The sequence below is a fragment of the Vombatus ursinus genome, unplaced genomic scaffold (genome assembly GCF_900497805.2).
Source record: "Vombatus ursinus unplaced genomic scaffold, bare-nosed wombat genome assembly UNPS02014812.1, whole genome shotgun sequence".
Classification (NCBI taxonomy): Eukaryota; Metazoa; Chordata; class Mammalia; order Diprotodontia; family Vombatidae; genus Vombatus; species Vombatus ursinus.
Genome location: NW_020954590.1, coordinates 90,329,314 through 90,351,611, shown reverse-complemented (window position 1 = coordinate 90,351,611; position 22,298 = coordinate 90,329,314). Strand labels below are relative to the sequence as shown.

Below are 22,298 nucleotides of genomic sequence, written 5' to 3'. Positions count from 1 at the left end.
TCACCTCTCTTTTTTACGCCCACTTCTCTATCCTCAACATCTATTTACCTCCACTAACAAAAGTGACAACCACTTAGGTACGTGAAAGATCAATGAAAATTAATTTTCCATATTTAATACAAAAAAGAGTGGCTACAACTTACACATCTATGAAAAGACATATACATGAAAACTTCCATGTCTGCAAATAGATAATAAAACTGCTTTCCCTCTTTAAAAAATCAGGTTAGCTTAGAAAGGGACAGGTATTTACCAAAAAGAATTAAGAGTCAGTGTGGCATAGCAGGAAAACAAGGGCTGGGTCTGAAATAAGGAAAATTGAGGCTCAAATTGGTTCTCTAGTTCTTACTAGCTGTCTGGCCTCTAGGCAAATTACTTAGCCACTCTGAGACTACATTTCTTCTTCCAGAAAAGGAAAATAAATAATAACAATACTTTCCCATAGGTAAGTTGTTGTGAGGCTCAAATGAGATACAATGTCAAAAGTGTTAATAATAAATATCATCCAGTCAACTAGCATTTAATAAGCACCTACTATATGTCAGGTACAATGCTAAGTACTGGGGATACAAAGAAAAAAAAAACAGTCTCTGCTCTCAAGGAACTCACAGTCTAATAAGCACTATGTACAAAGGATAATTTCAAAGGAAAAAAGCACTGATTTAGGAGACCTAAAAAGATCTATTGAAGAAAATTTCAGTTATTCTTATCAGTATTACTATTGTTATTGTTGCTGTTATTATTAAATATTACTATTATTGTTTCAATGAAACAATCTTGACAGATTATGCCTTCCTCCACTCCCCTATAAGAAGGCAAACAGACTAAAACAGCTAGAATGCTTGATAGATCCATGAATATAATTTCCCCACCATCTTTTTCCCTCTCAAAACTTTACCAATTCCTGAGCTAGTTTATTGATTTGAATATTCAAATAGTGCCAAGAGACTGTGAGTGTATGTGAAGAAAGCTCCATTTGTCTTTGTTTTTCTGAACATTCAATAGTTGTCCCCTAACTGCTGTCACCACTCAGATCTAACTTGAAATTTTGGAAGGGGCTAAGTTTTTCTATAATTTCAATGTTTGCTGCTTTGCTTCTCAAGGACCAGGAGAGACAGTCAAGAAATAAGGTGCCTGGCAGAAGACATTAGTACATCCATCCTTTCATCCTTCTTGTGTCTACCACTGATGATTTGTATATGACTAACAAACTTGACAAGGACCAGAGTTCTTAATCTTTTTTTTATGGACTCCTTTGCCAGTCTGATGAAACTTACAGACCCCTTTTCAGAATGTTTTTAAATGCATAAAATAAGTATACTAATCATATTGAAATTCAATTATCAAAATACAGGTTTTCAAAAGTTCACAGACTCCAGATTAAGAAGTCATGAATTAGGGTAATGGAGTTATTAAAGCTGTAGGAATAATTATAAACATCTATTTTTAAATTTTGAGAAAATTTTACAAAAGCCACCATACCTTGCTCAGAAACTTTATTTTCTTTATCATGAGAATTATGTTTTCTGTTGTCCAGTTGTACTCCAAAGGCACTTCCCAGGGACGTTGAGGTTTTGGGATAAGAAACTTCCATGACGTTGACGTGGCAATTAGTGGGACAAAAATCACTGCTGTGCAATGGAGAGATCTTTGACTTGGCCTGTTTAAAGGTAGGCCAGGCTCTATTCTTAAGGACACGTGAAAACTGCAGATTAAAAAATATATATATATATATGTTATAAAGTTGTACATAGAATAGATTACTATGACATTCATCAACATCATGAAGGAATTAATCATATGAATTAGAATGAGCAAACAATAGCTTAAAAACCATAGATATGAAATGCCTATCTTACTTCTAAAATTTGACTAAGAGGTATTGTTCTTCATGACTATGTTCTTACTGAGAGCAAGGTGTAATAACCCTTTCAGATGCTAAGGAAAGGAAGAAAAAGGCTTAGGAACTGAGGCTCTATGCCTCGATTTGGGGACAGAATTTTGGATAAAAGGTGGCAAAGAAGCAGAAATGAGAACCTTTAGGTCAAGGAAGGTAGAAAATGGGATTCTAGGGTAGAATCTGCTTCCTAGGACATGGGGAACATTCTGCAGAACAGGGGGAGACTCCATTGATAGTCTACTTTTTAGAATAAATAACATTTTAAATGCATAAAATGAAATACAAGTGATTACCATGAAATCCGTTTATATTAGACTATAGTTATCAAATTTAAAATTAAATAAAGGACAAATCCTCAGGCTCCAGATTAGGAATTCCTGCCCTGGATTGTGGGAAATGATTAGTTCTTCCATACTTTCAAGGATAAAATTATTATATAGGACAGATAAATTATGTATCAGCAGTTGCTCTGCAAGGGAAGCAAAGAGACAGAAATGGAGAACATCTCTGGACAATTGAAATCTCTCCAGTCTTTCAGCTTTGGACACCATATTTTAGGAAGGGCATTGATGTACTGGAATGAAAGCAGAGAAGATTTATGGTCCTGAGATAACACCAACCCATACAAGGATTTGAAGGAACCACAAATGTTTAGCCTGGAGAAGACAAGGCTATGATAGCAATCCTCAATTATTTAAAGGACTGTCATATGGAAGAGAAATTAGATTTTTTTCTGCTTGATCCCAAGCGTCAGGACTAGGACACTAGTCTATATAAAGCTGTCTATATAAAGAACAGCAAGAAACAAGAACAGCAAAGAGCTTCCTAATGATTAGAGTTGTCCCAAACCGGAAAGAAATGGTTGCAAAAATAGACTGTTTTTAATCCTTGGAAGTCTCAGAGGCTAAATGACACCTCACTAATAATGTTATAAATGGCACTCCTGACAAGCTTATATTTGATGGCTTCTGAGATCCTCTCTAGATCTGAAATTCTGTCACCTCATGATTAGACAGCATTAATTTGTTGCTGTTTGTGTTCTTCAGGTGTTTGTCATGTCCAACTCTTCATGACCCCATTTGATGTTTTCTTGGCAAAGATACTGGAATGGTTTGCCATTTCCTTCTTTGGATCATTTTACAGATGAGGAAACTGAGAAAAACTGGGGTAAGTGACTTACCCAGGGTCACACAGATAATTAGTGTGTGAGGTTGCATTTGAACTCAGGTCTTCCTGACTCCAAGCCAAGCGCTCTATATACTGTACCACCTAGCTATCCCTGGCAAAGGGTTTATTTAGCCCGAACTCTTATTTTACACATGGGCAAACTGATGAACAAAATGGTTCAGTCACTTGCCTGAAGGTCATAAAGAGTTAGAGGGAGATAGGTCTAGTTAGTACTAAATTCTAGCTCTTGACTCCCAGGTCAGTTCACATTCCACTATACGACCCTTCCTTCTGTAACTGTGTGTATGTGGATATGTGTGTGTGTTATACATGGGCACATGGATAAAAACAAGAACTATCATATGAATCCTCATTAAATATTTAAATCAAAGCATCACACACACACAGAGGAATGATTATGGAATTATTCTAAAACTGAAGAATTCACCTCAAATTAAGAAAGGTATTAGGGAGAATTTATGGTGAAAGTTTTGCTTCAAAGAGTGCATATTTTATATCTAAATTACTTTGCACATTCTGTTCCTAACTGAATAAATCCTTGGTCATAATTTAGTCAGGGCATGGGTAAGATTCAAATCTCTCTCATATATGTACTAGAAAAACATAGCCTATAGAACTAGGCTAAAAAATCTATAATGAGCTCAATAAACCAGATAACAGAAACATTAGGAACTCACTAGTTTCCATTTTTAGAATTTAAACTTTTGCAATCCAACTAAGAGAAAAGCTAAGACATTCTAAGACTTTGGTTACTATGGATACCTTTTAGCTCAGAGAAAGTGGGATGTTTGCAGACTGCTCATCTAGAATAAAACTACATTGCTAATGTTAATATGCTTTAAAAACTAAAATATGATGAAATTATAAATTTATAATAGTAAATGTTAACATGGATAGTGCCATGAATTTGGTAAATGAATGAAGTTACAGTCATGTTATATTGTGCACAGAGTAATATCACAGACATTCTAACTGAATTCAAATGATCAGACTGTGCCAGAACTCCTCGAAGTTATGTCTCTGATCTTTGGTAATCTCGTTTTCCAAAAAAGGAAGAGATGTTCAATTAATCTAAATTCACCAATAGTCAACAAAATACAATTCATAAAGGGTCAAAGAAATTAATTCAATGGAACATTGTCTTCGTTCCTCAAGGAAAAATAAAAATGAATTATGATAAAAATCTATGAGATTCAATTTTGGATTTATACACCATCACCAAAAGTGTTTATGTGGCTTAGAACCTATTTATATAGAGAACATCTTCAAATATAAACAACCAAATAAATGTTTATTAAATATTTCTAGCAGTGATCACCCTGTCAGACTCCAGACTTTTATCTCCAATGCATATAGGACATCTGCGCTCCAGTGTTCCACCTGTACTTTAATCTTTATAATGGCCAAAATTAAATTTAGTATTTTGTTTCCAAAACCTGATTCTCCTTATGACATGAGGTAATCTTTGACTGGCCTAAACTCCAAATTTCTTTGCATTAATTTTCTATAAGTTTACTAATTAAACATCTTTTTAAGTAAAAGTTTTTTGAAATAAGGTTCTTTGGGGGGGGGTCTTCACCCCCCCCATACACAACAGTGCCTAACCATAAAAGGTACTTAATAATGAAGGTATTATTCTACTACTTAAAACATTTCTCTTAAAACACCACCTCCCCCTACCCCAGTGGTTAAAAAATGAAACTGAATACTCTTAGGTTTGCTTTCAAGAATTTTCACAATGTAATGACTCTTATTTTCTTCTATGTGCTATAGTCAAACTGAGTAACTTGCTACCGTCTTCCCCTATGTGTCCAATTCTTTCCAAACTCTTTATTTTTCATGCTTTTCTATCTCCCTGGAATATTACTTCTCCCTTTTCCATCTATTGAAATACTACCTAGCTTTTAAAGAGCAACTAAGACCCTAGCTCATTCATTAAGTATTATTCCTTTATCTAAGTAGTAAATAAGGAACATTGTCATTTCAGATCATGCACAGTAATTGGTTTACACCTCTCTCATGAACTTCAGTTATTTTATATTATCATTATTTGTACTTGTTGTGAGAGGCAGAATGACAAAGCAAATACAAGGGTGGACTTCTATCCACAAAGACCTGGGTTCACAGCCTGTCTCTGACACATATTAGTTGAGTGACCATGGACAAATCAATTAACCAGAAAACTCTCTAAGAATATTAGTTAAAGATGATTTGATCTTCCATGTCGATGAGAGAGTTTCAGCAGCAGGAATTTCCTACACTGATAAAACCATAGATATAGATGCCTATACAAACACATACACACACACAAGTTATTTTTAAATGTGTGAGAAGTTCCCAGGCACTATGGTGTAGTGACAAGAACACTGAACTTGGAATCAGAAGATCTGGGTTGGAATCCTAGCTCTTACACTTATTATGCATTACACTTATGATTCTAAGCAACTCTATAGCAAACTGATGAATCTCTCTGAGCATTAGTTTACACATAATAAGAATTATATTGTCTATCTCACAGGTTTTTTGTAATGACAATGTTGTGTAAATCCTCATGCTTTCCAAATGAGAGCCATTATGACCAAATGGGAAGCAAAACAAGAGTCTATATCACAACCAAATTCTCCACGGTACTTTGCTGATAATTAGTGTAAAGAATGTGGAAAGGGACAACATAAGTACAAATTATCAAGAAAAAAATAAACCAAGAATAGTAATAAGTTAGTTAAGGGGAATCTAAGAACACTGGGGAGTCAATGGGACTGACACATCTTCAATATGATAGATGATTTATTGAACTCCTATTTATTCCAATCAGTATTAATCAGTTTGATATTATTCCACAGGAGTAGTGATTATAAGTTATATAGTAGACCTCAGAGCTATGAACTGCAGATTGTAAGTTCTCTTGCTTAATCAAAGGAAACTAGAGGACCTCCTTGTTTTTCTCTGTTACAGTGGCCCAACACCAGCGTGACAGAGGTGAGTCAATTACATGGAAAGTCCCCAGCTATTTTTGTTTTCCCTCTGTACCTTGTCATCCCTCTATTGTGCAACATAGGGAGATGACCAAGAGCACATAGCTAATGAATGACTCTGGTTGCCAAACTGTGGTCTGCCCTTCTATCAGCCCACGTAGATGTTTTAACATCTGCCTATCAGTCCAACCCCATAAGCCTGCTCATCAGCTTAGTAGGACATCCTGAAAGGTTGAGATAGGTCTGTTAAGGTCTGCTCACTAGCCCATTTGTCAACCAATGGGAGTCTGTATTTTGTGTAGACCTTTCTAGAGGGCCAAGGACAGGGTTCATCAACCAATGTGTTTCTATATTTTTGGTCTGCTTCACCTGTACTGCCCAGGTATCAAGAACTATAAAACTAAGGCCCTGGAGGAAGTGGGCATCTCAGATTGTGAGGAAGATTGAAGAGGAAGATGCACTTCATTAGAAAGGGTTGTGGACCCTTTTAAAAAGTGCCATTGGCTCAGAACTCTGCCTCTTTTTCTTGCACATTGGACAGTTCTGAAAATCCTCACACTATAGAGAACATAAGCAGCAAGAGATATGCTTTCTTTGCTCAAAAGCTTTCGAGAACTTCAAGCATTACAAGTTTGCCTCATCCATGCAGGACAGTATCATCCAGCAACAACAGAGCCTTCCCTTCCAAGGGACACACAGTTCTAATTGCAGAACGAAGGAAAAAGGGCATTGCAATGAATTCTCACTCAACTCAAGAGAAGTCTATTATTGACCACACATGTGTATAATGTATTATGCAAATAGTAACTGTAACTGATTCCCCTTCTGGAGACTCCATGATGGTTTTGTAGTAGCTATTAAATCATATCCAGGAGAAAGTTCCTCTTCTGTCTGTCTTCCTCCTCCTTCTCTCTCTCTCTTTCTCTCTCTCTCTCTGTCTCTGTCTCTCTCTGTGTGTCTCTCTCTCTGTCTCTGTCTCTCTTTTTCTGTCTGTCTGTCTGTCTCTGTCTCCCTTTCTGGAAGGGAGATGGATAGTCACAGTCCACACTAGTGAATCCCATTACTCTAAAGTCTATACATAGCATGCACTGCAGCTGGGAAACAAAGCTCTGATAAAAAGCCTAGGTCTGATCAAGTCCTAAGCAGTTCCTTTTAATTGTACCAACTACATTTATTCCCCTTTTCCATTCCAAGAACAAGGTGCCAATCAGTAGGAATAGGTAACAAAGGGGAACTATATGGCACATTCCAGTGTTCCAAAGATGGAGTTCACATAAGATTTTGTACCCTGGGCGTTTTGAGCTTCTACAACACCATCATCTCCTTTGTTACTTTATTTTAGCTAACTCTTAAATGGCTTGATTTTCTTCTTCTAGCCTTACTCATAACAGAATATACAGTAATCACATTTTGCAGCTGTATAATGCTTTCAGCTTATCTTCAAAAAAGTTTCATGTGCTGGAAAAAAAGACTAAGAGAGTGTTTCCAATCATTTGTATCCAAGAAGGAACACTGGTGGGATTCTTCCCAAAAAAACAAAGAGTTAAATCAAATCCAACAATTCTTTGATTTAAGCAATGCTTTTTAATAAGTAGAATTTATGATAATAGTATGGTAAATTAATACTAATGTAATTGCTTATCTTTTTTTTATTCTGAAGTCAACACTAATAAAACAAGCATTTTCACATACAAACTACAACAGAAAAAGATCACACATGAAACTACTTTTAAGTACATCTCACTTTTTCTTTTCACTATATAATAAAGTCAACAAGTAACTTCTAAATCTGTTTTGTTTGTGTTTACAAAGGCCTTCATTCTGCTTTCTTCTATGCATAAAACAAAAATGTTTCAACAACACTCTTTTATTCTTTTCTTTTTTTTTCTCTTCCTTTCTTTTTCTGGGGGGGAGGGGAGGGAAGCCTACCACTAAACCTCTCTCTAATTCCCACTTACCTCATTTTGGGGAAAGAAAAACAAAAGCAAAACCATGGTAATAAATGTTCAGTTAAACAAAATATATTTCCATATTGCTTTGGTCCAAAAATGTATCTTATTCCACATTTTGAAACCTATTGGGGGTAGGTAGCAGGTTTCATCAATAACTTTCATGAGCCGGCAAACATTTGTAAAAGAAAATAGTTGAATGAACTTTTGCCAATCAACTAATTTCTGCATTAAAAATTATAATATCTTTACCTTTTTGTAACTGGATATTCTTCTACTTATGTGCTCAATTTTATCACTGCAAATGGTGCCAAATTTACTTTGGAGATCAGAAGGGATGACTTCATTTAAAGAGTTTAGGCTAGTGCAGTTTTGCACAAAATGTTCATCACTTTTGGCCAGAGCTTCAAGAATCTGGAGTAGGAAAAACAATAAAATGAATATTAAAATCAACCAACTTAAACAGTCATTAATTAGTAATACAGGAGAGTTTTACTTCATACATATTTGTTTAGAGGTAGCTTGAGATATGAAATTCAAAAGTATTGAACAATGATCAATTCACATATCTGATGGCTCATATTAGGAAGTCTGTTGACAGCCTTTGACTATATAGCAAGCTAACCTTTTGTGGGTAAATAAACATCATAAATGTTAATTAGGGGAGATGGACTTAGAATTATTTTCTTTCAATTATTGAAAAAAAGGGATAGACTAGTTTTCACAATTAAAGAAAACAATGTCTTTCTCATCATAGTATAAATCATTATCATATATTTTTGATTTCAGCTTCTCCACATGGCTTTTCTATTTAATGAATTCTGTTTAATAATCAGACTGGTTGTATACCCAGTGTAGATGCTTAAATATTTATATTTGATTAAGTCTTGAGACTTTCAAATGAAATTAAATTAATGGTATGGGATATTTAATATATCTGAGTTTTAAATGAAATTTTAAAGTTCGCTTCATCTTTGAATGTTTATCATCATATTATCTACTTAGTTGCTAAGTCTGTAAATCTAGACAGGAGATTTAAACTAAGACAGACACCCCACTGACAAATGCAGACTATTCCCTTAAGTGAATCTGGGGGTTCATAATGATTTTTTAAAAATTAAGGATCTAGCTTTCCTTGGGAGGACATCTTCAAAATGGCTTTATGATGCATGCCAATAAGGAAAAAAATATTTATTAATAAATATTTATTTTATAGCTATATGTTTTAAGAAAAACAACAGAGACATATAAACTAAAATCAACAGCCAGATTCCCTGTTTATGAAAACAGGAAATGCCTCAGCTAAAACTATTTAAGCATATACACCCAGACCAAACCTGAGGTCATTTTAATGTCATTCAGCGTTTCCAGATGAACATAAGTGACTACAGTCTCTCAACTAGGCACCCAGTGCAAACCATAGATATATATGGCAAGTGGGGACTTTGCAGAGAGTCTCACATTCCTTAACACTACCAGTTCGATGTTGTTTCAATGTTATAGACGGAATATACAGGAAATCACAAATAAAACATAGGGGAAAATGAAGTAGGGATGGAGAAAAGGAAGAGGGATTGAAGAAGCAGTGTAGGCTTCAGTCACAAGGCTGGGTAAGTCTCAGATCTTTGTCAGTGTGAGTACTCCATTTATGCAAGAACAGACCACTCTACAACTCAATAGATGATCTTCCACAGTTGCTATGGCCAAAAAATACATCACCCTGTAGCCAACCGGGTGACGAGCCTATCCATATCTAGCTTGACAAGATTGCCCAGAGCTTGCTTTCCATTGGCGTTGCCTTTGAGAGCCCAACATTCCTCCCATGATAAGCCATTTGAAGGGACTGTGGATAGCTAAAATTTTTACATGTATTCTTCACAAAAACCTTAAGATAGAAAGTGAAAGTACTGTCCCATTCTACATACTTTATAAGTGAAAGTAAACGTGATTTGCTCATGGTCATAAGCTAGTGTTAGAATCTGAACTCAGATCTTTTATTTTGCTCTTTCCATTAAATTGAGTTGCTCTCCTGTAAGTTAGTAAATAACACTACAGAGTTAAGAACATTGAAAATTATTTTGTCTGATATTTCAAAATTCAATCATTGATATAACAATATAATTTCTCAGGATTTAAAATGAATGTTAAAAAAATCCCTCAATAAGGAGACCAACAAATACCATCATTTTGTTGTTCTAAAATACATATTTCACTTTATTAGGTAATTATTCAAATGACTTTTTAATCATGACATGCTGACTTTCATAAATGAATTATGCCAATTATAATTAAATGTAAAATTGTAAATGATGGCAAAAAGAATTTTGATACATATATAATAATAATATGAAACAAAAATAGTATGAAATAGTATGAATAGTATGAAATAGTATATAATAGCATAAAATCAGTCTTCTCAGGAATACAAATTTAGTTTCCTTAGTCTATGTAGACTTTCAGCATATAGAACTATAAACATGAGCTAATATCTAACAATAATAATGTTTCAGAATTCTTAAAGGCAGGGTTGTGTCAATTAATTGGACAGAAATGAGTACAGAAAAGATTATAGTTATTTTTAACCCAAGGCTTTTTCTATAAATACCTGAAAAATAGGCATGTTACCTAATTGTGTTTTTTATTTGAAATATATGAATATTCTCTGTATAAAGTATAAAAATAAGAGTAAAAGGTAATACAATGATCAGGTCTTGACCTATATATTATGAAGCAATAATTCTCAAAGTTACCTTGTAACAGTTAAAAAATAGAAAAATAGATCAGTAGAATAGAGAAGGTATACACAGATATGGGGTGGAGTAACAGAAAAAAATTATAGTTGAACACAGTGAAAACAGTACAATAAATAAAAGCACTTCAAAAATTAAGTCTTAAGTTTTTTAAACATTTTAAACTGGTTTAACTGCTTTTCACCGGTAGGAACTATAAAAATATTTGTTTCCATTACCATCCCATTAGCCCCAAGAGCTCTCATACCTTTGCGGTCAAGCTGAAGAAACCTTTGGGTTCAATCATTTTTTCTACCACATTGCATTTTATGCCTGCAGTGCTATCATACTCATATACAACACCATATTCCAGGTGGACATTGTCTACGGTCAAACTCACATGGTCCTTCTTCCCATCAATGATAGCCATTGTGTTGAACTTGTCAATTACCTCTAGAATAAAAATAATTTTAATCCAGTCAATTCAGCGAAATAACTTTTTAAAATTCAAATAAAATCCAAGAGCTCTTTATTGTACATGCAAGTGAAGTGCACTAACCCAAAGGTAAGGAATTGTCCTTGATAACTTTCTGCTGTAAGTATATACACATATATCACAAACTCCATAGGATGAGAGAAAGGATCAAGTTTTAGAGGTAGAAAAGATCTTAGAGGTCACATAATTAAAACTACTCATTTTTCAGATGAGGAAACTGAGGCTAAGAGATGTTAAGTGACTTTCCCAACAGATTCTGCCTAATAAACCTTTTAAATTACTTCAAGCATAAGAATTAATAATGTAAGAATAAAAACAATAATGCTGGTCTCCCAATTTTGTAGAGATTCACATTCACAAAACCAATTTAATCAGAAATTGCAGACAGATAATGCAAGTGCAATTGCCTCATTTGAAAGATTATGAAATCAGTTCAGAGATAGTAAGTGCCCAAGACTACACTACCAATAAGCCAAAAAGCCAGGATTCCAACCCAATTCTTCTGATTCCAATTTCAGTACTTTCTATACTACACTAAGTTGCCTCCATATAATGACGAGCAAATGTGATAGGAAACAGGGAGTATATATCATTACTGGTAGGTTTTTCAGATGACGTGTTATTGGTGAGGAAAATATGACATGTCAAAAATGGGGTTTTAAGTAAGAACATCCAGACTCCTTCAAAGAGGTATAAAAAAGGCAGTTCATCAAGCAGCTTCTTCCCTATCCATTGGATCAAACCAACTACTCAAGTCCCTGCCACTAGGTAACATCACATACTATGTGGGAGGAGGGATGAATAATCAATAAATACCTAGTTAAGAGACTGCCAAGAGGAGAAAAACTATGGTAACAGATCCATATAGGCACCATTCAAAATCAGAACTCTGTCCCAAGAACATCATAAGTAGTTTAGAAGGAACCATGAATGTCTGAAGCATCAGCTCTACTAGAGGTTATATGTAGCTTCATCGGTATTTGGCAGAAACTAGTTCTTAGTGTGTTTGATTTGGAATATGTTACATGATTGAACATATTGGTTGAACCCAAATTGTACATTTAAATATTTAAAAAACATGGAAAGGAGTTTTAAATTATCATTTAAATATCATGGAAAGGAGTTTGTGTTTTCTCTGAAAGGTAATAAGGAGCCACTGAAACCACTTCAGTAGAGAAAGGACATAGTCAGAACTGTGCTTTAGAAATACCAGCAGCCGCTGTGTGGCAAATAAATTAGAGGGGCAGGAGAGTAGAGACAAGGAAATCAACAGTGCGGTAAAATGAAAAGAAGGTTGGATTTTGAGTCAGAGGTCTTGGGTTTAAATCCAAGCTTCCCCACTTACTATCTATGTGGACTCTGGGAAGTTATGTATTCTCTCTGCTTCTCTATTTCTTTAGCTGAGATTTTCATGGGGAAAGAGGGGGTAGACACACCATATGGAATCTAAATCCATCTCTAAATATATGATTTTCCAATAAACACATGTTTAGGGTAAGGGAGTCCATTTTCCTCTTTATATTCCTAGTACCTAGCATGGAGCATTGTTCATACAGATACTTTGAGATGATTTTTAGAGGTATCAGGAAGTCATTCACCCATATCAAGTTTACAAATCAAAAGGAACTCATAAACACTGTTCAATTTTTTCTTCCTTTGTATTCCCAGTGTCTGGCATAGTTTTTGGCATGGAGCGTTGTTGTTAAGTTATTTCAGTTGTATCTGACTCTTTGTGATCCCATTTGGGGTTTATTGGCAAAAATATTGGAGTGGTTTGACATTTCTTTTTCTAGCTCATTTTATAGATGAGGAAACTGAGGTAAACAGAGTTATGCGACTTGCCTAAGGTCACACAGCTAATAAATGTCAAAGGTCAGATTTAAACTCACAAAGATGGGTCTTCCTAATCCAGGCCCACATTCTATCCACTGTGCCCCTTAGCTGCCCTAAATTAATAAGCACACATAAAATATTTTGTAAACCATGTTGATGCTGTTCAGGTGCATCCAACTCTTTGTGACCCCATTTGACATTTTCTTGGAAAAATGATGGAGTGATTTTGCTATTCTCCAGCTCATTTTACAGATTGGGAAGTAAGGCAAACAGAATTAAGTGACCTGCCTAGGGTCACATACCTATTAAGTATCTGAGGCCAGATTCGAATTCATGAAAATGAGTCTTCTTGATTTTAGGCTCTTTCTAACTGTGTTACATTTGAAAATTAATTAAACTGAGAGACAATGGTCCAAGCATGACCAATTTATTAGTTATACTAGTAGTAATCAAAAAATTGGTCAATAGCCTCTCCCCAGTAATCAAAAACCCTGAGTGAGGGCTGATAGTGTCTTTTAAACCTTGGTGTGTCTTCCTTCCTATTGGCCTGACAGTACATCATTTGTAACTCCCCTTGCAAAAGGTAAGACAATCCCAATTGATAGATATTTTAATGAGGAGGTGGGCTAAGAGTAACCTCAGCTCCTTCCCATTACTTCATCTTTGGGATACAGGAATAATTCTTCAGTGACAGAATTAGTCTGCAAGACTTGGGTGTAGTATGCAACAGAATCTTTGATTGAATCAACTTGAATTTGAGGGTGGTGGGTGTGGTTACAAAGATGTATGGAATGTTCAGGAGGACTAGCACCTCTTGTGTGAGGGCCTGCTGAGTCTTTTTCAGGACTTCTCATCCACCTTTAGTGTCCACTGATTCACCCAACTCTCACCTGTGGCTCCAAGAAGGTGTAGCATACACAGTTGCCACCCTGGTAAAACGATTCAGCAGACAGGTTAAACCAGGTTAAGGGTAACCAAGAACCCTCAAACCTATTGGTGAGCTAGAGGGATGTCTATCCCCAGCATGTGAAGTCTTTCCCCGGTGGAATGGGAGAATGAGAACAATTTGTTCCAAAGGCCATGAAAGTGGCTGAAGCAGGTGCAATGGAGAACTTAGAGTTTCATCAGACATGAAGATGTCAAGGTCATCCACTATATCTGGAACCATCACCAGTCCATCCTGACTTTTGTCTTGCCACTGGACTTCAATGACTCAGAAAGAGAGGGACTGAGGACTCTGCCTCACTTAAATGCAATTCATTCTGAAGTCAAGACATCACCCCATGATGTCATTGGTCCTCTTCAAAATTGAAAGACAAACAAATAACCACAAGGGTAAAGATCCAATTCGCAATAGAACTGAGTCCTGAGTGAAGGTAATTGCAAGATAAAAGGCTGGTTTTTAGGGAAGTTTCTCCCGAATCTGGGTAAAGGGCGAAGTTACAAAGGTGAAGAGTTTGGACTTATTGGGCATGGAAGAGTACAGTATGCCAGCCTGACTAAATCTTAAAATTAGAATGAAGATCAATTTTCAATTTTATAACTGTAACAAATTTCAGAAATATATGCTATCATTACATTAGTTTACACAGAATGCTTAGTACTTAAATTGCCTGAACTAGCAATGAAAGTGCTATTCTAAGAAAATGTCTTGATTTCAGAAGTTCTTGGTATTTCAGAGCGACACATTTGAGATGTCACCCTTTTCACATGATAGAAGTAATAAACCATGATTTCTAAAGCTCTTACAAGGAAGAGATTTTCTGTTTCTCTTTGGCAATCAAGAGGGTGTTCTCACTGAAGTACTTTTGTTGAAGAAGATTCATAATTATAGGATAAACAGACTGAAAAAGAATGTTATAAGGAGAAAAGGCATACCTTCCACTTTGCAGTCAAATGCATCCCCTCCATCATCCCCAGGAGGTTTGGAATTTGTTTTCTGAAGATCTTCTTGGGCACTCTCAATACTGTTATAGACCCATTGTATGGAATCTTGCTGAAATGGGAAAGAATTCCAAAGGGTGTAAATGCTCTCTCATTGCAGTAGTCCCTAAAAATGTTTGCACAAGCATGTAAAATAAAACCACATAATATAAAATAAAAGCTACCTCACTTTAACACTTATTAAAAGTATGTAATTCATATATGGTTCAAAATCCTTAGCCCAGTTATTTTTTGGTAGTTTGTTTTAAAAGAATGAAAATGGGGAAAAAGGTAAATGAATATTATTTAAACCAAATCATAGTGAAGCAAAACAGAAGATGTGACAAGTTGAATGGTTTATCTTAAAAATTGTACAATGAAATTACTCAATTATGAATTTTTTGTATAAGACTTTTACCATAAAGTTTTAAAATATCTTTAACCTAATTTCAATGATCTACTGGGAGTCTACTGATGACAGCATGATCTATGATGGTAGGAGATATTTAAACTGATTCCTGCAATCCCTTATTTCAATATAGTTAATGGTTTTTGAATCTACCATTGAAAAGTACCTCTTAATCTAATCCTTTCCTAAAAAAAGATTCTGCATAGTAATTAAGACAATAGTTGTTGTCTTCTTTAGAAAAAAGAGGGAGGGAGCCAAGATGGCGGAGGGAAAGCAGTGACTGGCTTGAGCTCTCCCTCAAACCCCTCCAAATACCTATAAAAAAATGGCTCTAAACAAATTCTAAAGCAGCAGAACCCACAAAAAACAGAGTAAAACAAATTTCCAGCTCAAAACAACCTGGACGGCTGATCAGAAAGGCATATTGCACCGGGTGGGGAGAGAAGCGCAGTTTGGCGTGGGCACGCAGATCGCAGCAAACTTGGAGCAGGCTTCAGAGGATTGAATCAAGGGCAGCTGTGGAAGTTTCCAGACTTCTCAACCCATGAACACCAAAGACAACTTAGAAGGTCAATGGGAAAAGTCTGTGACTGCGATGAGAGAAGAAGCTAGGTCTCAGCCACCCCAAGGGCAGCAGCTGCCTCCTGAGCTTCTGGCCCACAGACTGAGGGGGAATCAAGTGCCTGATCAGAGGGGAATTGCAAGGATCTCTTTGCCAGGGCTGAGGCAGGAATCTCTTGCTTTGCCCGTGCTTGGATCTGGGTCACAGCTCTGAGGGGCGGTCCTGGGGCAAGGAGGTGATAGAGCTTGTTGTGGTGGTAGAGAGGAAACACCTCACCCCTTATCATAGCACCTTGGAAGAACTGAAAATTTTCAGCTCCCTAGAAGTATCTCTGAAAAGAGCTGTACAAACCCCCAAAGCTTGGGACTGTACATTCTCCACATTGGAAACAGACCTTAACAAAGAGTTTAAAACTCAAGTAATTGGTTGGGATCATGAGCAAGCAGCACAAAAAGAGTCAGACTGTATTATCTTACTTTGGTGACAAAGAAGATCAAAACATACAACCAGAAGAAGAAAACAAAGTCAAAGCTCCTACATCCAAAGCCTCCAAGAAAAATATGAATCAGTCCCAGGCCTTGGAAGAGCTCAAAAGGGATTTTGAGAAGCAAATAAGAGAAGTAGAGGAAAAACTGGGAAAAGAAATGAGAGTGATGCAAGAAAATCATGAAAAGCAAGTTAACAGCTTGCTAAAGGAGACCCAAAAAAAATATTGAAGAAAATACCACCTTAAAAAATAGCCTAACCCAAATGGAAAAAGAGGTCCAAAAAGCCAATGAAGAAAAGAATGCCCTAAAAAGCAAAATTGGACAAATGGAAAAGGAAGTCTAAAAGATTACTGAAGAAAATACTTCCTTAAAAATTAGAATACAGCAATTGGAAGCTAGTGACTTTAGGAGAAATCAAGACACTGTAAAACAAATCCAAAAGAATGAAAAATTAGAAAACAATGTGAAGTATCTCATTGGAAAAACAACTGACCTGGAAAATAGATGCAGGAGAGAGAATTTAAAAATTATTGGACTATCTGAAAGCCATGATCAAAAAAAGAGCCTAGACATCATCTTTTAAGAAATTATCAAGGAAAACTGTCCTGATATTTTAGAACCAGAGGGTAAAATAAAAATTGAAAGAATCCACCAATCTCCTCTTGAAAGAGATCCCCAAAGGAAAACTCCTAGGAATATTGTAGCCAAATTCCAGAGCTGCCAGGTCAAGGAGAAAATATTACAAGCAGCCAGAAAGAAACAATTCAAGTATTGTGGAAGCACAATCAGGATAACACAAGATTTAACTGCTTCTATATTAAGGGACCGCAGGGCTTGGAATATAATATTCCGGAGAGCAAAGGAGATAAGATTACAACCAAGTATCACCTACCCAGCAAAACTGAATATAATCCTGCAGGGGAAAAAATGGTAATTCAGTGAAATAGAGGACTTTCAAGCATTCTTGATGAAAAGACCAGAGTTGAATAGAAAATTTGATTTTCAAATACAAGACTCAAGTGGAACATGAAGAGGTAAACAGGGAAGAGAAAATCATAAGAGACTTATTAAGGTTGAACTGTTTACATTCCTGCACGGAAAGATGATATTTGTAACTCATGAGACCTTTGTCAGTATCAAGGTAGTTGGAGGGGAAAAAATTACATGTATGTATATATAGATATAGTTAGATAGATAGAGGGTACAGGGTGAGTTGAAAATGAAGGGGTCATATCTAGAGAATAAAATTAAGGAGTGAGAGAGCATTATACTAGAAGAAGGAGAAAGGGAGAGGTAGAATGGGGTAAATTATCTCACAAAAAAATAGCAATGAAAAGGCTCTTAGAGTGGAGGGGAAATGGGGGAAGGTGAGAGGGAATGAGTGAATCTTATTCTCATAGGATTTGACTTAAGCAGGGAATAACATACACGCTCAATTGGGTGTGTAAATCTGTCTTACCCTACAGGAAAACAGGAGGGGAAGGGGACAAGAGAGTAAGGGGATGATAGAGAGGAGGGCAGATTGGGAAAGGGGGGTAATCAGAAGCAAATACTTCTGAGGAGGGACAGGATCAAAAGAAAGAATAGAATAAATGGGGGGGTGGGATAGGATTAAGGGAAATAAAGTTAGTTTTTCACAGCATGTCTACTATGGAAGTGTTTTGCATAACTGCACATGTATAGCCTATATTGAGTTGCTTGCTTTTTCAATGAGGATGGGTGGGGAGGAATAGAGAAAATTTGGAACCCAAAGTTTTAAAAACACATGTTTAAAAAAAAATGTCTCCACATGCAACTGGGAAATAAGAAATACAGGAAATGGGTTACAGAAATCTATCCTGCCCTACAGGAAAATAGCAGAGGAAGGGGATAAGAGAAGGGGGGAAGAAATAGAAGGGAAGGCAGACTAGGGGAAGGGGTATTCAGAATGCATGCCATCTTGGGGTGGGAGGAGGGGTGAGATGGGGTGAAAATTTGGAACTCAAAATCTTGTGAAAGTAAATGTTGAAAACTAAAAATAAATAAATTTATTAATTTAAAAAAATACCAAAAAAAAAGAAAAAAGGAGATGAAATTATTATGAAGGAAGTGCCAAGGGTTGTATCACCTTAAAAGGCAAATATACTTTCCAGATAAAACAGTGATAAAACTATTAAGTGGCAATAGTGCAGTGTTTCAGAGCGTTAATTTGAATTGCCTATTTATCCCTCTTGCAACATGAGTAATACCAGGTTCCTTTAAAAGATATGATTAACCTTTGATTTATCACAGCTGATTATAAAGTTTATGAATTATGTAAGTCTGCTCTTAATCATGGAAACAGGTGGTGACTCAATAGATAGAACACCAGGCCTAGAGTCCAGAAGACCTGAGTTCATATCCAGCCTCAGACATTTATTAGCTGTATGACCCTGGCGAGTCACTTAACCTCTGTTTGCTTTAATCCATTGGAGAAGGATATGGCAATCCATTCCAGTATCTTTGGCATGAAAGCCCCACTGACAGTATGGTCCACGGGGTCACAGAGACTCAGGAATGAATGAACAACAACAGCTATTACTCATCTTTCTCCTCCTGGCTCCCTGCCTTTTGTTCATTTTACTGATCAATAATTCTTTTGAAATTAAGCTGGAGAAGTATAAAGAAGTAAAACTTAAATAGATATTGCTACTTTTAAACATTCTTTAAAAAAAGGAGGGGAAGTTTAGTGAATGAAAATGCTGTATTTATTATCTAAAATAATGTCCTTTTAATTCATTTTAACAACTAAATTAAGAAAATATCATTAAAGCATTTGCAGTGAAGTTAACTTAAATATAGTCAGCAAGAAAGTATAGCTGTTTGTATTGATAAACTTGTTTCCAATATTTAATTTTTATACAAATATTTCTTGTTACCCACAAATTACATTTGTATTTTAACTATACATGATAACAAGAATGTAAAATATTACATATGTATGTATATATAAACATTTCTCTGGAAGCCCCACCCCCATATGGGTCTGTTCCCTCTAGTGTACACCTGGGTTCACATTATTCTTCATCTCACTAGCAGCAGGATAAATTCTATCTGACAAGAAAATACTGAAGAGGAAAGATAATAATACAAGTCAGTGAAATAGCACAGTGGATAGAATGCCAGGCTTTAAGTCAGGAAGACTCATCTTCATGAGTTCAAATCTGGCCTCAGACACTAACTGTGTGATCTTGGGCAAGTCATTTAACCCTGTTTCTCTCAGTTTCCCCATCTGTAAAATGACCTGGAGAAGGAAATGGAAACCACTCCATGTCATGAAGAGTTAGACATGATTTAACAACAAGGATAATAACAGCAAATAATATTTCTTTAAGATTTACAAAGTGTCTTATTCCCAACCATATAGTTATTACTGTTACCATTTTAGAGGTGATGAAAGTTAGGCTCAGAGACATTGAGCAATTTGTTCAATATCACATAAGTAGTAAATAGTACAACCGGGAATAGAAGACAAGGCTGCCTACAAAACTAAGATTACTTCCTTTACACTGTCTCACTTGGAAGGGATGATCCTTTTATGCATATGGACGAAACAAATCACCTTAAATAAAAAGAATGAAAAGTTCTTAATTATTCAAAATATGAAGAGAACAATGAGAATAATTAGTATTCATATTCTGATACTGACTATAAGTAGTAACTAATTTCCTAGGTCAAAATCATGGAAACCTTAAGAAGTAATCACATTTGCAAAATGCTTGATAACTGGAAAAAAAATTTTTTTTAAAAAAGAAGTAACTATATTATTTTAGGAGCTTGTGCTAAAAAAAATGGAATCCAGGCACAGCTTAATGACCACCCTAGATTTGCGGAAAGTGGATTTCAAAAAAGTTCATAAAAATGAAAGAAAGGATGCCATGATCTAAAATTCTACAGGGAAAGGTAGTTGAATGGGGTTGGGACTCTCTCAGGAATGGAAATTTGACAACACAAACAGACAATTTTGATGATGTAGAGTAAGGGGAGTGTTCTAAAAAAAAAAACTGAAATGGATACACAGGGAACTCATTGGTATTGAAAAACTGTCATGACACTGAACATGTATAACCCATATCAAACTGCTTATCATCTCAAGGATGGGAAGGAAGAAGGAAGGGAGGAAGGTAGAGAATTTGTAACTCAAATTAAAAAATGCTAAAAATTGCTTTAACATGTAATTGGGAAAATATAATATTAAATAAAAAAGGAGATATGAACAGATACTTTGACTCCACTCTTCTGCAGTGGTGTGTCCCATAGGTATGGAACACTGAATATATTTTCAGAATTTTTCAATGTAGTGATCAGTTTCTCTGATTTTTTTCCTCTCCCTCTTTTTTTGGCTTTTATTTAAAATATTTTTATAATGCTGGAATGCTTTCTGGGGAGGGAAAATAGATGGGATGTTAAGAGAAATTTTGGTCATGGGGAAATGAAAGATATGAATATAATGAAAGAATACAAAATGTATTCTGTAAAAGAAAATATCCAAACGATCTACTAAAACAAGCTGGAAAATGGGAAAAGAAAAAACCCACCATCATGAAAAAATGGAATTTCATTTTTTTTCCTGCTTGACTCAAGAGGACAGAGCAATATACAATTAGTTTAAGTTGTAGTGAGACAAATGTCAACTCAATTATAATGGCAAGGGGTTTGGAATGAGGTTGGCGGTAAAGGAATGGGGAGAGTTCTAACAATTTGAGCTATCCAAAGTAGAACAATGGGCTGCCTCATGAAGTAGTGAGTTCCCCATCATTGGAATTCTTCAAGCCTAGATGACAACTTGAAGATTTTTAGTCAGAGTCATGTTGAACTAAATGACCCTGAAAACATTTCCAGCAGTTGAGCTTTTATGACAAAAAGCATGAAAATCTCTTCACAATGCTAAGTATCTAAATGAAGGAATTTTTTCCTGCTTATTTCATGAGTCTGGATAAAAAGCAAAGTGTCTGTTTACCTCTTTAAGTAGGAGACATTGAAAAAAAATTCAATGAATTTTTTTTTTGACGTGGTATCATGAAGTAGGGTTCTAAATGTTTCTTTTTCTTTGGCAATAAGGATGAGTTTTTAGAGCTAAACAGGTAGGGAGAACTTTGAGGAAGTAGTTAGGACACTGAAAAGAATAGTGGATTTGGAGTTAGAGGATCTAGACTTTATCCCACTCAGTCATTTGCGACCTGTGTGTCACCTTTGGAATGTGACATTTAACCTCTCTGAGTCTCAGTTTCTTCAACTGTAAAATAAGGGATTTGGATACAATGAACTCTAACATTTCCCCACACTAGTTCTAGCTCTGTGATCTTTGGATTCCACATTAACCAGCCTCAGACAATTTATAACAGGTTTTACATTTCAAATAAAGACAAGAACATGTTGCCTTAACTTTTTTAAGTTCATAAATACAAATTTTGTTGTTATTCAGTTGTTCAGTCCTGTCCAACGCTTCATGACCTCATGGACCATAGCAGTTTCTTGGAAAAGATATTGGAGTGGTTTGCCATTTCCTTCTCCAGTGGATTAAGGCAAACAGAGGTTAAGTGACTAACCCAGGTCGTGTATCTAGTAGGTGTCTGAGACTGGATTTGAACTCAGGTCCTCTTGACTCCAGGCCCAGTGCTGTAGCCACTGAGGCATCTGGTTGCCACTGCCAAATACATAAATAAGCACCAACATACCACAAATTGCATGAATCATTGAATTTCTTCTGGGACAGTGTTACATTGTAGAAATACAGGCACACTTCAGAAGCAGAAAGGCACTCTTTAAACTCCCTCGCATGCATAGCTCAATGTAATTTTCTGAAGCATTACAGGGTCAAGAAAAAG

At 35.8% G+C, this 22,298-nt stretch overlaps 1 protein-coding gene across 1 annotated transcript in view; it reads right to left on the bottom strand.

Annotated features, from left to right (window-relative positions):
* The window catches only part of LOC114054097 (phosphatidylinositol 3,4,5-trisphosphate-dependent Rac exchanger 2 protein), a 385,890-nt gene that overhangs the window by 147,070 nt on the left and 216,522 nt on the right, over positions 1-22,298 (bottom strand). Inside the window, exons 22-25 of the mRNA XM_027877211.1 lie at positions 14,949-15,066; positions 11,010-11,194; positions 8,265-8,426; positions 1,483-1,705 (exon numbers count right to left, since the gene is read on the bottom strand). Coding sequence (XP_027733012.1) covers positions 1,483-1,705; positions 8,265-8,426; positions 11,010-11,194; positions 14,949-15,066 — 688 coding nt within the window. The remainder of the gene's footprint in view (positions 1-1,482; positions 1,706-8,264; positions 8,427-11,009; positions 11,195-14,948; positions 15,067-22,298) is intronic.